General features: G+C 40.0%; 1 protein-coding gene across 1 annotated transcript in view; it reads left to right on the forward strand.

The window, feature by feature from the left end:
* Nucleotides 1–14490, forward strand: part of MAPK1 (mitogen-activated protein kinase 1) — a 105801-nt gene that overhangs the window by 63517 nt on the left and 27794 nt on the right. The window contains exons 3-4 of the mRNA XM_058692855.1: nucleotides 1530–1719; nucleotides 12482–12598. Of these exons, the coding sequence (XP_058548838.1) occupies nucleotides 1530–1719; nucleotides 12482–12598 (307 nt within the window). The remainder of the gene's footprint in view (nucleotides 1–1529; nucleotides 1720–12481; nucleotides 12599–14490) is intronic.

Here is a 14490-nt window from a genome sequence, read left to right on the forward strand (position 1 = left end):
GTGTAATTTTTATCTTTGATTCATTTTATCAGTTGTAACTATTTTTAGAGTCTTTTGGCAAATCAAATATTTTTTCTGTTTCAGCAAAAACTTTGTTTAAGTGCAGCTATGGAGAATCTTAACACCATTTTAGTCATTTTTTTTTTTTCCATTCAAGGTATGGTTTGTTATGGTAACAAGAAATGAACAGTAGACTAAGAAAGTGGGTGCCCTGGATATCACCTGCTCAAATCTAGACTGTTCTGATCTTAGATAATGTCATTCACCTCCAAGTCTGTTTTCTCATCTTTAGAATTAAGGTACCTAGCCTTCATGATCTTTAAAGCTGACTCAGCTCTGAATTTGTTATTAATTATGACCAACATTTAGAAATCTGGACTAAACAGGTCCAGAGGATACTGCCTGGGTAAAGACTGTATTTGAAAAATAGAAGTGTTAAGTATACCGAAGAGGGTCTGCCAAAAAAGAGTTACTGTTCAGGCTAGTATTCCTGCCAGTTTTTCCAATTTGCATTGTGCACACACCCCCACCCCCACCCCACCTCACCTCTACCTTTTCATTTTTAAACTGTTCTATTATCAAGTTGTGGTGCTATTTTAAGTGAAATGCCTCCTGCTGCTACCACCTGTTGTCCTGCTTTAAGGGCTTTGCTTGGAAAATCAAGTCTCTTTCAAGATGACAAGTTTTCAAATCCTGTTTTCTTTGAATCCCATGAATCTGTAGGGGACATACAATAATATGTACAGTACTTACACAAATGAATATGAGAAATGCAAAAACACTGCTAATGAAATAATAATATGGTGAAGTTAAAAGCCAAAGGGTTCTATAATTTCTGTAAGAAAGATGTCAGCCATAGATAACATTCTAGATGGCTTGGATACATGGATAGTCAAGAAAACAAAAGGAGCAAAACCAGCATGAGCCCCTTAGCATGACTTCCCAATACTCTCTTGTGTTTAGGATCTTAATGTTAATTGAAGAGTCAGGCACACAGAGGACTGAATTTAGTAGCAGTGTGTTCTAGGTCTGTATTTCCAAAGATTTTATGGTTGATTCTTAAGGAGAAGGAGGGGGGACAAGAAGGTAAAAGAACATTATAAAGAGTATTACAGATCATTGCTGGGCCAAAGAGAGGAGGGAGTGTATGATGCCTACTGGCCACCTTCCTCTCCTAACCCTTTCCAGTAATCCTTGGAGAGGGTTTGTTGATGGTAGACACCTTGTAGTACTAGGAGACTGATACATCTCGATTGGCCAGTATTTCCATAACAGACTGTCTCAGCTCAGTCTAGGCCCATTGTTGGGCACATCAGGCAGATATTAATGCCTGTTGTGTCACAGGACCTAAGAAAGAGTTAACTACTTTAGATTCCATCCATAGAGGTATACCAAGTTTTCATCAGATTCTCCTATCCCTTGTAAGGCCTCATGATATAATGACCATTTGGGGAGAGGGTTCATTTTGTTTTCAGTGTTTTGCTACATGTAACCAGATATTGGTGTGTTACCTTAACCTGTCTAAACAGATATATCGTACAGGACCTCATGGAAACAGATCTCTACAAGCTCTTGAAGACACAACACCTCAGCAACGACCATATCTGCTATTTTCTTTACCAGATCCTCAGAGGGTTAAAATATATCCATTCAGCTAATGTACTGCACCGTGACCTCAAACCTTCCAACCTGCTGCTCAACACCACCTGTGATCTCAAGGTCAGCTAGGTTATTTACTCTTCGGGTGATATATGTTGGAAAAACTCTTTCACCGGGGCATATTTATGTTGTCATTCGTACTTAAAATCATACCAGAAATTAAATGAAAACATTTTTATAGCTTAAAAGCAAAAAAAATAATGCAAATAAAGAGTGCTGGTCCTCTTCTTCATTCCATTGTTCCTCCTCTCCAGAGGTAACCACTATAACACATTGGTGTGTTTTCTTCCAAAGTTTTTGCTATGCTCTTACATGTATGTGTATGTTTATGCTTACATATATAAAAGCAGGATCATGTGCATTATGTGTAAGTTTAAAAATCATCCATTTCATTGGTAATCTTTTTATTCAGTAAGTTATATACAAAGAATGCTCAGAAAGGGATGTCTGGGTGGCTCAGTCGTTAAGCATCTGACTTCAACTCAGGTCATGCTCTCATGTTTCACAAGTGTGAGTCCCTCATTGGATGAGCTCAAGCCTTGCTTCTGGTGAACATGAGCCCTGCTTTGGGTAAAACATTAGCCCCACTTCGGGTGAGCCCCACCTCCCTCCCTTCCTCCCTCTCTCTCTCTTTCTCTCTATCCCTCACTCACTTGCATCTTCTCTCAAAACAGAAACAACAGAAAAAACCCCACACTCAAAAAAAGGCACCAAACTTAACCTTAATAACTTTAATACCTAAATAAGGTATTCCCAACAAATAGGGAAGCCCTAGATCCTTACAGTCCTCAGAATTCTCTTAAAAATGGGCAGCATTTGTGTACATATATTTCTATTTTAATAGTAGAACTAATAAATAAGGAGGGAAATCTACAGATGCATTAGATATGATAAAAAGGCATGTGAATTCAAGAAGACCTAGATAAATGGAAGGATATGCCATGTTTATGGATTGATTGCAAGACTTAATCTTGTTTAGATGGCAGTGCTTCCCAAATTGGTCTACATAGTCAGGGTGACTGTGTCAAAGCTCCAGGTGGCTTTTTTGCAGAAATGGGCAGGCTGGTCCTGAAATGTGTATGGAAGTTTGAGAGACCCAAAATAGCCAAAATAATCTTAATGAAAGAGCAAAGTTGGAGAGGTCACATTTCTTGCTTTCAAAACTTACTACAAAGCTTTTGTATTCAAGACCCTGTGATATTTGGCATAAGAATGGGCATTATAGATCAATGGAATAAGATTGAGAGTTAATAAATAAACCCATATGTTTGTGATGGTTTTTGGTGAGAGTGCCAAGATCATTTTTTTCAAAAAAACGGTACTGGGACAATTGGATATATACTCCTACCATGTACAAAAACTAACACAAAACAGATCAAAGACCTAAATTTAAGAGCTAAACTGGAATAGGCTTGGAAAACATAGGAGTGAGTTTTCGCAGTCTTGCATTAGGCAAATCCTGTTAGACATGACACCAAAAGCAAAGGCAACAAAAGGGGGAAAATTAGATTTCATCTAGATTAGGAACCTGTTTTACAAAGTAAACCATCAGGAGGGGCACCTGGATGCCTCAGTCGGTTAAACATCCGACTTTGACTCAGGTCAAGATGTCACAGTTCTTGAGTTTGAGCCCTGTGTTGGGCTCTGTGCTGACAGCTCAAATCCCGGAGCGTGCTTTGGATTCTGTCTCCCTCTCTGCCCCTTCCCACCTCTCAAAAATAAATAAACATTAAATAAATAAATAATAAAATTTTATTTAAAAAAAATTTTTTTTTTACATTTATTTATTTTTGATAAACAGAGTGAAACAAAGCATGAGTGGAGGAGGGGCAGAGAGAGAAGGAGACACAGAATCCGAAGCAGGCTCCAGGCTCTGAGCAAGCGGTCAGCACAGAGCCTGATGCGGGGCTCAAACCCGCAAACTGAGATCATGACCTGAGCTGAAGTCGGACACTCAACCACCTGAGCCACCTAGGCACCCCAGTAAATAATATAATTTTTAAAAAGTAAACCACTAAGAAAATGAAAAGACAACCCACAAAATGAGAGAAAATATTTGTAAATCATGTGTCTGATAAGACACTTTTATCTATAATATATGAAAAGCTCTTACAACTCAACAATAAAAGATAAATAGCCCAGTTTAATATAGGGCAAAGGATTTGAATAGACATTTCTCTAAAGAAGTTGTACATATGGCCAATAAGTACATGAAAAGATGCTTGGAATCCTGAGTCAGTAGGGAAATGCAAGTCAAAACCACAAAGAGATAACCATTTATGCACACTAGGATGGCTGTAATCAAAAAGTCAGATGGTAAGTGTTGGTGAGGATTCCACTTGTAGGTGTATACCTAAGTAAAATGAAAATGTGTCCACCCAAAAAGCATACAAATATTTAAAGTGGCATAATAGTCCAAAAGTGGAAATAATTTGAATGTCCATATGATGATGAATAAATAAAATGTGATAGATTCAGGGGGACCTGGGTGACTTGGTTGGTCAAACCTCCGGCCCTTGATTTTGGTTCAGGTCATGTCCCTGTTTGTGAGATTGAGCCCCAAGTCAGGCTTCACACTGACAGCCTGGGGCCTACTTAGGATTCTCTCTCCCCTGCTCTCTCTTTCTCTCTCAAAAAAAGTTTTTAAAAAATGTGGTAGATCCATACAATGGAATAAAAAGGAATAGAGTGCTGATACATGCTACAGTGTGGATGAATCTTGGAAAATTGTTATGTAAATGAAAGAAGCCAGTCATAAAAGGCCACATACTGTGTGGTTCTATTTATGTGAAGTGTCTAGAATAGACAAATATACAGCAACAGGAAGTGGATTAGTGGTTGCCTAGGGCTGGTGGGATTGGGGAGGAATAGGCAGACTAATGTGTACAAGATTTCTTCTTGTGGTTACAGAAATGTTCTAAAATTGATTGATGGTAACAGTTGTGTAACCCTGTGATTTTAACACCAAAAACTTTTTTTTTTTTTAATTTTTTTTTTTTAACGTTTATTTATTTTTGAGACAGAGCATGAACAGGGGAGGGGCAGAGAGAGAGGGAGACACAGAATCTGAAACAGGCTCCAGGCTCTGAGTGGTCAGCACAGAGCCCGACGCGGGGCTCGAACTCACGGGCCGCGAGATCATGACCTGAGCCGAAGTCGGACGCTTAACCGACCAAGCCACCCAGGCACCCCAAAAACTATTGAATTGTATGCCTTAAGTTATGGGTGAATCATATGGTATGTGAATTATATCTCAATAAAGCTGTTTAAAAAGTGCATTTAGATGTAGAGCAATGATCATTTCTTGTACTTCAGTTTAATAGACATTCCTGTGAGAAGCCCTTAAGTTGTAACTAGCAAGGGAGAGGGGGGAATGTCTGTTTTTGCAATCTCAGACCTGATAGGTGAGAAGTCTGATAAACAATAGATGATTGTAATAATATCTGCTGTAACTGAGATACTGAAAAGAATAGTATACAGATACAAAGGAGAGAGGTGGGTTCTGTCTGGGGCTTTGAGAGGTATCTGGAAGAAGGTGGCATCCATGCTGGCCTTCCAAAGATGAGCAGGCTTTCAGTAAGGTAGTGGCTATCTTCAGTATAGGGTATCGTAGAAAGTCATTGGATGCTAGCTGGTGATATTGGTTGGAAGTAGATCATGGAGAACCTTCTGGAACTGTCTGAAAAAGGGCAGTGGATTCTGTTACTAGGTGGTCAGATAGCTTATTTGCTATCATTGAGTGTTTAAAACAGGGTGCCCAACATTCTGTGAGATGTGGTAGAGGGTAGCTTCCTACATTAGATACAGTTGGGTTAGACTCTGTCATCTCTTGGGATCCTACAGTTAGATTAATATACTTCTTACATGGGGTGTAACCAGATCCTTTCCACGGATCTATGTATGTAACTAAAAGCCAGGTGGGCACAAAAGGAATGAAGCTGCTTGTAGGAATGGCCACACTTCGTTGGCTCTTAGTGATTTTCTTGAAAAATAGTATTTTTATGTCTCTTCCTATTTTTCTTTTTTTCTTTCTATTTCTTACCATCACAACTCTGTTATGACAGATTATTTTTGTTTTGGGAGAAACATTCTCCAGTATTTTCAGTATATAATATTTCTGGGAAAAAAAGTTAAGACAGAAACAAACAGAATCAGACAACTTTGTTGTCTCTTCATTGTTTGTGGGCTTGTCTTTACCTAGGGCCATTTTATTCTCTGCTCACCAAAATTTACACCCACATTAATATATCTGTGTTGTTGGCCATCTGCACAACCCAAGTATTGTTTTCAAAACCCAGTGTAACACAGAGACTCAGAAATACAATAGGATAATTAAGATATTTACAGCAGTACAGTTCACCCACATTTTGAAATGTTCATATGGGGTTTGATTCATTCACATAGGTATAAATATTCAGGAGAGAATCTCATTTGTAAAGATGAGTACGATATGTCCTCCGTTTTGTCCTGTTGAACATGTCCAAAGGGCAGGGTAGGGCACAGTGGCAGTTCAGGTGCATACATGAGGGTTAAAAGAGCACAAGTGGGGAAGAGGGTCTTTTCTGCTTGAGCTCTGAAATCACTGTATATCCATCACATCCTCAGTACCTTCCAGTAATCATGTTGCCTATACCACAAGCTCCTGTGCTTAGAAAGTTTGTAACCTGTGATCTTTTTAAAAAAAATTTTTTTTTAATTTTTTTAATGTTTTATTTATTTTTGAGACAGAGAGAGACAGAACGAGAGCAGGGGAGGGGCAGAGAGAGAGGGAGACACAGAATCCGAAGCAGGCTCCAGGCTCCAGGCTCCAGGCTCCGAGCTGCCAGCACAGAGCCGGACGCAGGGCTCAAACCCACGGACTGTGAGATCATGACCTGAGCCGAAGCCGGACGCTTAACCGACTGAGCCACCCAGGCGCCCCTGTAACCTGTGATCTTACTCATCTCTTGTTATTTAGGGTTTTCTGAAATTTCAAGTGGACAGTTATATATGTCATTTCTTCCTTTTTCCATTGGCTTCTCTGTTACTAAAGTATTCTCTACTCTTGAGCCCTCAGGATATCAGCTATTATCAATGTCTTAGACCTTTAACTTTTGACTCCTACCAGTCAAGGGCAACACCAGTTAAGACTTCTTTTTCTGCTTCCATAAACATACTTTGCACTTGTTATCTAAAACCTTGAGACAAGAAGATGTTGACCTCTTAGAACCCTTCTGGAAGCCTCTCTTATAGACTCCCTCTTTATTTCTCAGGGCCACAGAAACACAAGGGTCATAGATCCTGTTTGGAGATTCTGCTAACATATTTCTAATGGAATTTCCAAGGGTATGAGGTCTCTAGCAGTCTCTGTCCTTGATGTTTGCTAGACTGAGCCCACAGAAATCCTAGTTAAGAGTCCCAGGATCACAGTGTTTGTGGTTCTGGGTATGCTTCGGAAAGAGGACTCTGGAACATATGAAATGAAATCTATCCTTGGGGCTTCCTTTGCTTAATGAAAATCTGTTTAAACAGCCCAAAAAGTAGCCAGGTAGTAGGAGTGCTATAGGTTATTTTGTTTCTTGTACCATATCCTACTGGTCTATATCTTCCTTTGTATGGAATTACAAAAAAAAATTTTTAATAGCCTTGGTAATTTTTTGGTTAATGCCATGTAAATTTGGCTAGTCTTCAGTGTTGTGGCATTAACTTTTTTTTTTTTTTTAAATCGTATGAGCATTTCATAGATGACCGTGGATGTAGTTGTGGCATCTTTTAGAGCTCTAAACCCCATATCTCTCTCTTTATTTTTTAAATTGTAACCAGTAATTTTTTGAGAGCCTGCTGGTTCTATGCCCTGTGCTAGGTGTGGGGGATGCAAATAATACAACAAAATTACCCTTAACACCAACTCACTAATCTGAAAATTTGTAACTAAAGTAAAGGGATTAAACATTTTTCCTGTCTTTCCACTGGGATTTGTGCATCAGGGTACACAGTTCCAGTTGAGAATGCCAGATAATAAATGCAGAAGAAATAATAAAATCAGAAAAGTCCCCATTTTGCAACTTGCAATGAAATAATTGGTTTGTGCAATATAACCCATGGCTTATATGCTCACCTTGCTCAGACTCTGAACACCCTGGGCAGACTGCTGCTGCCTCCCCGCATGAACACCCTCTTCACCTCACACACAGACCATGTCCTGATCTGGGGCTCCCTTTTAACTCTACTTGGATCCTACCTACCCCACTGGGCTGCTAAGGTTCTCCCAACACCACAGAGACCCTTAATGTCACATGACCCCCCACCAAAAAAAAAAAAGTTTAGGACTGGATTTCCTCGAGGAAGATGAGGAAGAACAACTGCACCTTTAGTTTTAATTCTAAGAAAATAAATGTATTGCATATTGCAGCATTCAGCATGATAGGCTTATTTTGTCTTTCCTAGTAAAGGAATGCTTGTAATTCCAGTTTTTAATTATCCCTCTTTTAGGGGTGGGGAGAGAATATGAGTGGGGAGGGGAAAAGGGAGAGAGAGAATCTTAAGCAGGCTTGATGCCCAGCATGGAGCCCAACACAGGGCTGTATCTCAGAACCATGCATGACCTGAGCCAAAATCAAGAATCAGTCACTTAATTGAGCCACCCAGGCAACCCTTCCCTTCCTTAATATTGCCACTTTGAATGGTGTAATTTTACTAACATTAATTATTTAACATAAGATTTAACCCTGGTAACTGAACCTTGATTTTTTTATTAAAAATTTTTAATGTTTGTTTATTTTTGAGAGAGAGGACAGGGGAGGGGCAGAGAGATGGAGACAGAGAATCGGAAGCAGGCTTTGTGCTGACAGCGGAGAACCCGATGCAGGGCTCAAACCCATGAACAGTAAGATCATTGTGACCTGAGCTGAAGTTGGATGCTTAGCCATCAGAGTCACCTGGGCACCCCTTGATTTTTATTTTTTAAGAGATTATCAGTAATTCAGATATTGTTTAAAAAAAAAAAAAAAGTCACTCCTAGAGTATCTGTCAATCCATCCCAGTTGTGCTTCCTATAAACATTTAAGGCATTTATTGACCAAATGTTGAGAGTCCTCCATTAACAATTAAGTCAACAAGTAAGTTAAGTGTTGCCTTTCTCTAGGGACTTAATTCTGTTTTAGCTGGAGAGATGGGTGTATGCAAAGCTACCTATCATAGACTTTATGATGTATTTTAATATACCTCTAACAGTATTAGAGGAGTTCAGAAGAGTGAGCAGTCAGCTCTTGGGCGGGTTTGGTGTTGATTTTTGGGAAACTTCTCAGAAGAGCTTTCAAGCTGAGGGTTTAGGGTAAAGGAATGGCATGGATAGGGCACTCAGGAGAGGTCATTGCATAGTCAGGTCATAGAAGCAGGTGTAGTCTGGAGTCTATAGGAGCAGGTGTGGGCAGGAGAATATGGTGAGAGAGATGAGATCAGGAAGGTAGTTTGGTGGCAGCATATGAATGGTCTTAAAAGTCACACTTAAAGAATTTGGGTTTCGTTCAATAGACAGAAGGGATTGGTTCAAGATTTTTGAGCCAGAAAGGTGACTTATATTTTAGAAACAACAGTTAGGCAGGAATTTAGAGGATGAATTAGCTTACAGGTGGGTAAAGTCTAGTTTCCCTAATTTCCAGACAAATTAAACTGAATCTCAACTAAGGCCATGGCAGTCGAGATGTAGAAGCAGCCAATTCGAGAGCCACTTTATGAGGTTTCAGGTTCAGTTGCCATTTCACATTTGCCCAGCTAGATTCTTTACAGTGTTGCTCTGGCTTTCCCCAGGTCTTTCCATGGTTAGCATCTCTTTGGTGTCCCAGTATCGCTTCAACAGGGCCTCCTCAAAGGGTGCCTATCCCATCACAAGCACTGTGTCCACTACCACTCTGTTAGCTGTTTTTGCTTTGTAACAAATAACCTAGAGAAAGTGGTCTAAAACAATAATCATGTGTTAGCTTCTAGTTTCTGTGGGTCAGGAATTTAGCCAAGGGGTAGCAGTGATGGCTGCTTTCTGCTTTCATATATGGACCTCAGCTAGAAGACACAAAGGTAAGGGCTGGAATCCTCTTGCATACCTGGCAATTGATACTGGCTGTCACCTGGATCACCCACATGTAGCCCACATGTCCTAGGTTTCTTCCTGAGGTGGCCAGAGGGTTCCAAATTCCCCAGTAGAAAGAGCCCCAGATGGAAACCATGTTGCATTTTATGATATAGCCTCAGAAGTCACATAGTATCACTTTTCTTGGTTCAGGCTGTTAGAAAGGTTTGCCCAGATTCAAGAGGAGGGAAGATGGACCCTACCCTCTTGATACAAGTTCAAAGACCTTATAAGAAGAACATGGAGGATGGGTTTTAGTGGTATGGTCCTCTTTAGAAAATCTGCCTTATCTATGAATGTTTTATATTCTGGCTTTCTGAATCTATTTGGGACTTATTTTTTGATTCAGCTAGCCAGTGAAAAGCCATGTATCAAGTCTGAACCCATCTAATCTGTGTGACACCAGGCATAGGAGGCGGTGAAGGATCTGTGGCCATGGTCTGGAGCCTATGCTGGTTTTGTTCTGCTGACAAGATGCATATACTCTGCACAATTCAAAATGTGGCTTTTAGGTGTCCCATCTATACAGCAGAAAGCAGACTGGTGAGCTTTGGTTGAATTTAAATCAGATGAAGTGTTAGCCTTGAAAAAAAGAGAAACTATGGGTCATAGATAGGTTCAAAAATTCAAGCCACAGAATTGAAATGGGTTGGTGGTGGGTAACATGGCAAGTGATGGCTCTAAATGGCTTAGAGGACTCGCCTCTGGATGTAAGAAGAAATCAGTCATTAGTTGCTTCTCTGAGTTGGAAATCATGCCACAAATAGGACCATGTTGCTAGTGAGAACCTCCTGTGCATGGTTACTGGGAAGCCCTCCTGCAGTTCATGTCATTGGAATTGGTAGAAAATGCTGGAAAGAAACAAACCGCTTGCCAGGTACATTGAAAGCCTAAGAACAGCCAGGCCAAAGTTACAATTTCCTGTGATCCCACATACAAGCTTATGGCCATACCTCATCCAGATTCTCTGACAGGCCCATAACTATTAGGAGTGTAATGGCATTGATTGACAAGCAAGCCATCTTAGAAAGGTAAGGTTGGTACTTACGGTGAAAGTCACCTCAACTGAAGTTAATGAGTGTACAATGGCCAGAGTTGGCTGTCAGCTATGGAGTAGGACCCAGGATTTCCTCACTATGTAACTCTGAGAGTACACCTAGAAAATGCCCTATGGAAGAGCAAATAGAGAAGCAATTACGATAGTTGTTCCTTTTGAAGATACATGTTGATGGAGATTATGCAGCACAGATACTTAACTCTTATCAGAGATACCATGTGGTGATACCAGTGTCCAAAGCTAGAGGAAGGCATCTGTGAAGTAGATGGAAGCTTTCTGAACCTTTCCTAATTATTGAAACACTAAACTATGGGATATTTGAGCAGAGATTGTTGTCCATCCATTTAAGTCCTATGAGTATCTCAAGCATGTCCTTTCCTCCTCATTTCCATTTTTATGGCCTGAGCTCAGGCCCTTATAATTTCTTAGCCAAATTAAAGCAGTAAGCCTCCAAAGCAATCTGTTTTCCAGGCTGCCTTGTACTGTACTCTGGCCTGTCTTTATTAATATGTCTCTTTCTCAGGTTAGTTCCCCAGATGTCAAGGAATTAAAATATCCTGCAATTATATGGGTCTAAGTATAGTTGGCCCTTGAACAACACAGGGATTAGGGGCACCGATTTGCCCCCCCCCCCCCACACACAACACACATAGTCAAAAATCTGCATATAACTATTGACTCCTCCAAAATTTAATAGCCTTCTGTTGACCAGAAGGAAGCTTTTAACTGATTACATCAACAGTCAATTAAACATATACTTTGTGTTATATGTATTATATACTGTATTCCTGTAATAATACCTAACTTAATTTTTTTGATATTTCTAGGCTATGTGGTTTCATCTATGAGTTTTTTCAAATTGCTGCACATCTGCAAAAAGTTTTCCAATATATTTATTGAAAAAAATTCCATGTATGTGAACAGACTTGCACAGTTCAAACCCATGCTGTTCAAGGGTCAACTGTATTCTATAGTTATATAGTAGAATACTATACTATCTGTATAGTACTTTACAGATATTTTATATGTTGGAGGTTGGAGTAGCACTAAAGTATTGGATGACCAGATGATGAAGGTACTTTTGTGAGTCAGGAGAAATTAGAAGCTGGATATTTACCTAAAAAAAGATTCATCTTTTGTATATGAGACATCTTTTAAGGCTTTGGGAGTGGATTTGAATACATGGAAGGGAAAGAAGTGGAAAAAATCTTTGGAAGGATCTGCATTTGTGGAACAGGTAGAAGAATAGCAGGAAGTGAAACCTAAGAAACAAGACAAATGTGAGTCAAGGTGATCTGACAGTGTGATGATCCTGGAAATGCCAGCAGGAGATGGCCAGAGAAAGGACCCTGGACAGTTTCTGGTAACTTCAGAACAGTTTTTGTCAAGTGACATAAGCAAGATTACTATAGGATAAGCAGATAATGAAAGGTGAGGACAGATTCCTGTAACCTGTTCCTCATCTCCAACTTTGGATAGTCATCACTGCCTCTCAGGTTGTTGTAAGGATTAAATAAGAATGAATATATAGAATTCCCAACAAAGTATCTGCCACATAGGAGTGGCAGCAACTACTTACCATCATCATTATTGCTATTGTCTGATCTTTTGATATTAATTTCATTAGAATCTCTAAGGCGTCCCATTTTTTTCTCTCTTAGATCTGTGACTTTGGTTTGGCCCGCGTTGCAGATCCAGACCATGATCACACAGGGTTCCTGACGGAGTACGTAGCCACACGTTGGTACCGGGCTCCAGAAATTATGTTGAATTCCAAGGTAAGGATCAGGTTTGCATAGAAAGAAAACCAGGAAGCAAAAGAATTTTGGAAGCCTGTGTCTACTTACGTTGAGGCTTGGCCTGTCTGGCCCAGAATGAAGGTGCTGTCTTAATCTCTAGGTCAGCATTGAACTTCTGGGCCCTGGATTTTGACCTCTCTACCTCAGCTGAAGTAGTGCTGATGTGTTAGAGAGTTGGAAGGTGTGTGTGCCTGTCTGGTCACTGTTAATAAATGATCTTTGTCCTAGCCTTTGGTCAGCTCTCCTGAAGTCCTCCCTATGGCAGCTTTTACAGTTGCTCCTGCCACTGCTGAGTACAGGCTAGGCTGGCTATGTTAGAGGTTCTCCTATAGTATGTAGTTTTCCGAAGGTGGACCAGTGCTGTCCTGTACAGGTCAGATTTGTCTAACGAAGAATGTCTCTTCAGCAAAATTATACCATAGTTTGAAGAAAGGTGTGGAAAGAATAGGAACTACTATGGATTCTTAAAAAAGTAAGAAAAAGTGAAGTGTATCTTTGTTAGGTTTATAAACCAGGTGGCAAGCATTGAAGGCTGCTGTGGAGATTGAGATTCAGTATTTTTAATATATCATTTGCAAATAATATATGAATGAAGTATCAGATTTGAGAAAGTAAGTGGGCCCAACATACTTCTACATCCAATACTTCAAATTAGGAGATTTTGAACTTAATTCCTCCGTTGGTTTGCAAACTGCCCCAGTACAGGTGGGCAAGGAGAAACTGAAGAGGCAGAGCACTCCAAATTGGTCATGGCAGTTTTAAGAAGTAAAGGAACTTATTACAAGTCTTGTCTTGGGCAGCTAGCTGCAAGGTGAATAGATCTCCGCACTCACCTACCAAAACTTAAAAGTTTATGTCCAGGCCTTAACTGGCTGTGTCACATATGCTGCCCAGATGGTCCAAACAATAGCTATTCTCTCCCAGCTACATCCTTGAAAATGGCGCCACTGTGGTAACAGTGGGCAGAGCATGTATCCCAAGGATAGGGGAGGGAGCGAGGAGCCTCCTGTTGTCCAGGTTCAGCTCAAGGGTCAGCTGTTAGTCACATTGTCTTGATGACCTCCTTCAGCACCGTCTACTGTTAATGTAATGTTAAGATACATGAAAAAAAGCAATAAAAGTAGACATTGGGCCTTGTGTCTCAGCTCTAGGAACCAGAAATCCACCCAGGAAGCTTAAAGGGAATTAATTAGCCCATGGGGTTTACTGTCTTCCTCCATCGTTTATAAATAGAAGGGCTTGAGATGAACACTAAGTTGCTTTGTGAGGAAATGGAATTTGTTTAAAGCAGTTAGTTATTCTTGATATACATTTGTTCAGTTAAGTTATAAAAGTAAAATTGCATTAAAATAAATTCCATTATAAAGAAAGATTTAGTGTAACAGATGTTTCAGAGAAGAAAATGTCGTGTTGATTCTTATAATTCTGTATTACACATAATCCCAAATAGTAGGTTCTTTCTTTGGACTGGCCATGTGACAGCCATTCCAAACCAGAAGCATTTGCATGCACATGTGCAGTGCCTGCTGGTTGTAAGGGAGAGCTGTTGGTGTGCTTTTTATCCTGGTGCCTTCATGGTCTTGCAGCCTCCATTCCAACTTGAGATGACTCTACTGTCTTCACCCACCAGAGGGAAATAACCAAACAATGTGGCCTCTGTTCCACAAGGTGCCCAGCACTTCCTGCTTGTAGAGTTAACTATAATCAAAACTGAGTGTGAATTATTTTTTATTTATAGCACCTCTAGACTGAGAATGTTACTTCTAGTGCTGTATTCATTTTTTTTATTATTATTAATTTAGAACAATTTTCAAACCCTTACAAGAATTGAGAGTACAGTGAACACCCATATACCCCTTCCCTAGGTTCAC

This window comes from Neofelis nebulosa, chromosome 11, assembly GCF_028018385.1.
Source record: "Neofelis nebulosa isolate mNeoNeb1 chromosome 11, mNeoNeb1.pri, whole genome shotgun sequence".
In the NCBI taxonomy this organism is placed as follows: Eukaryota; Metazoa; Chordata; class Mammalia; order Carnivora; family Felidae; genus Neofelis; species Neofelis nebulosa.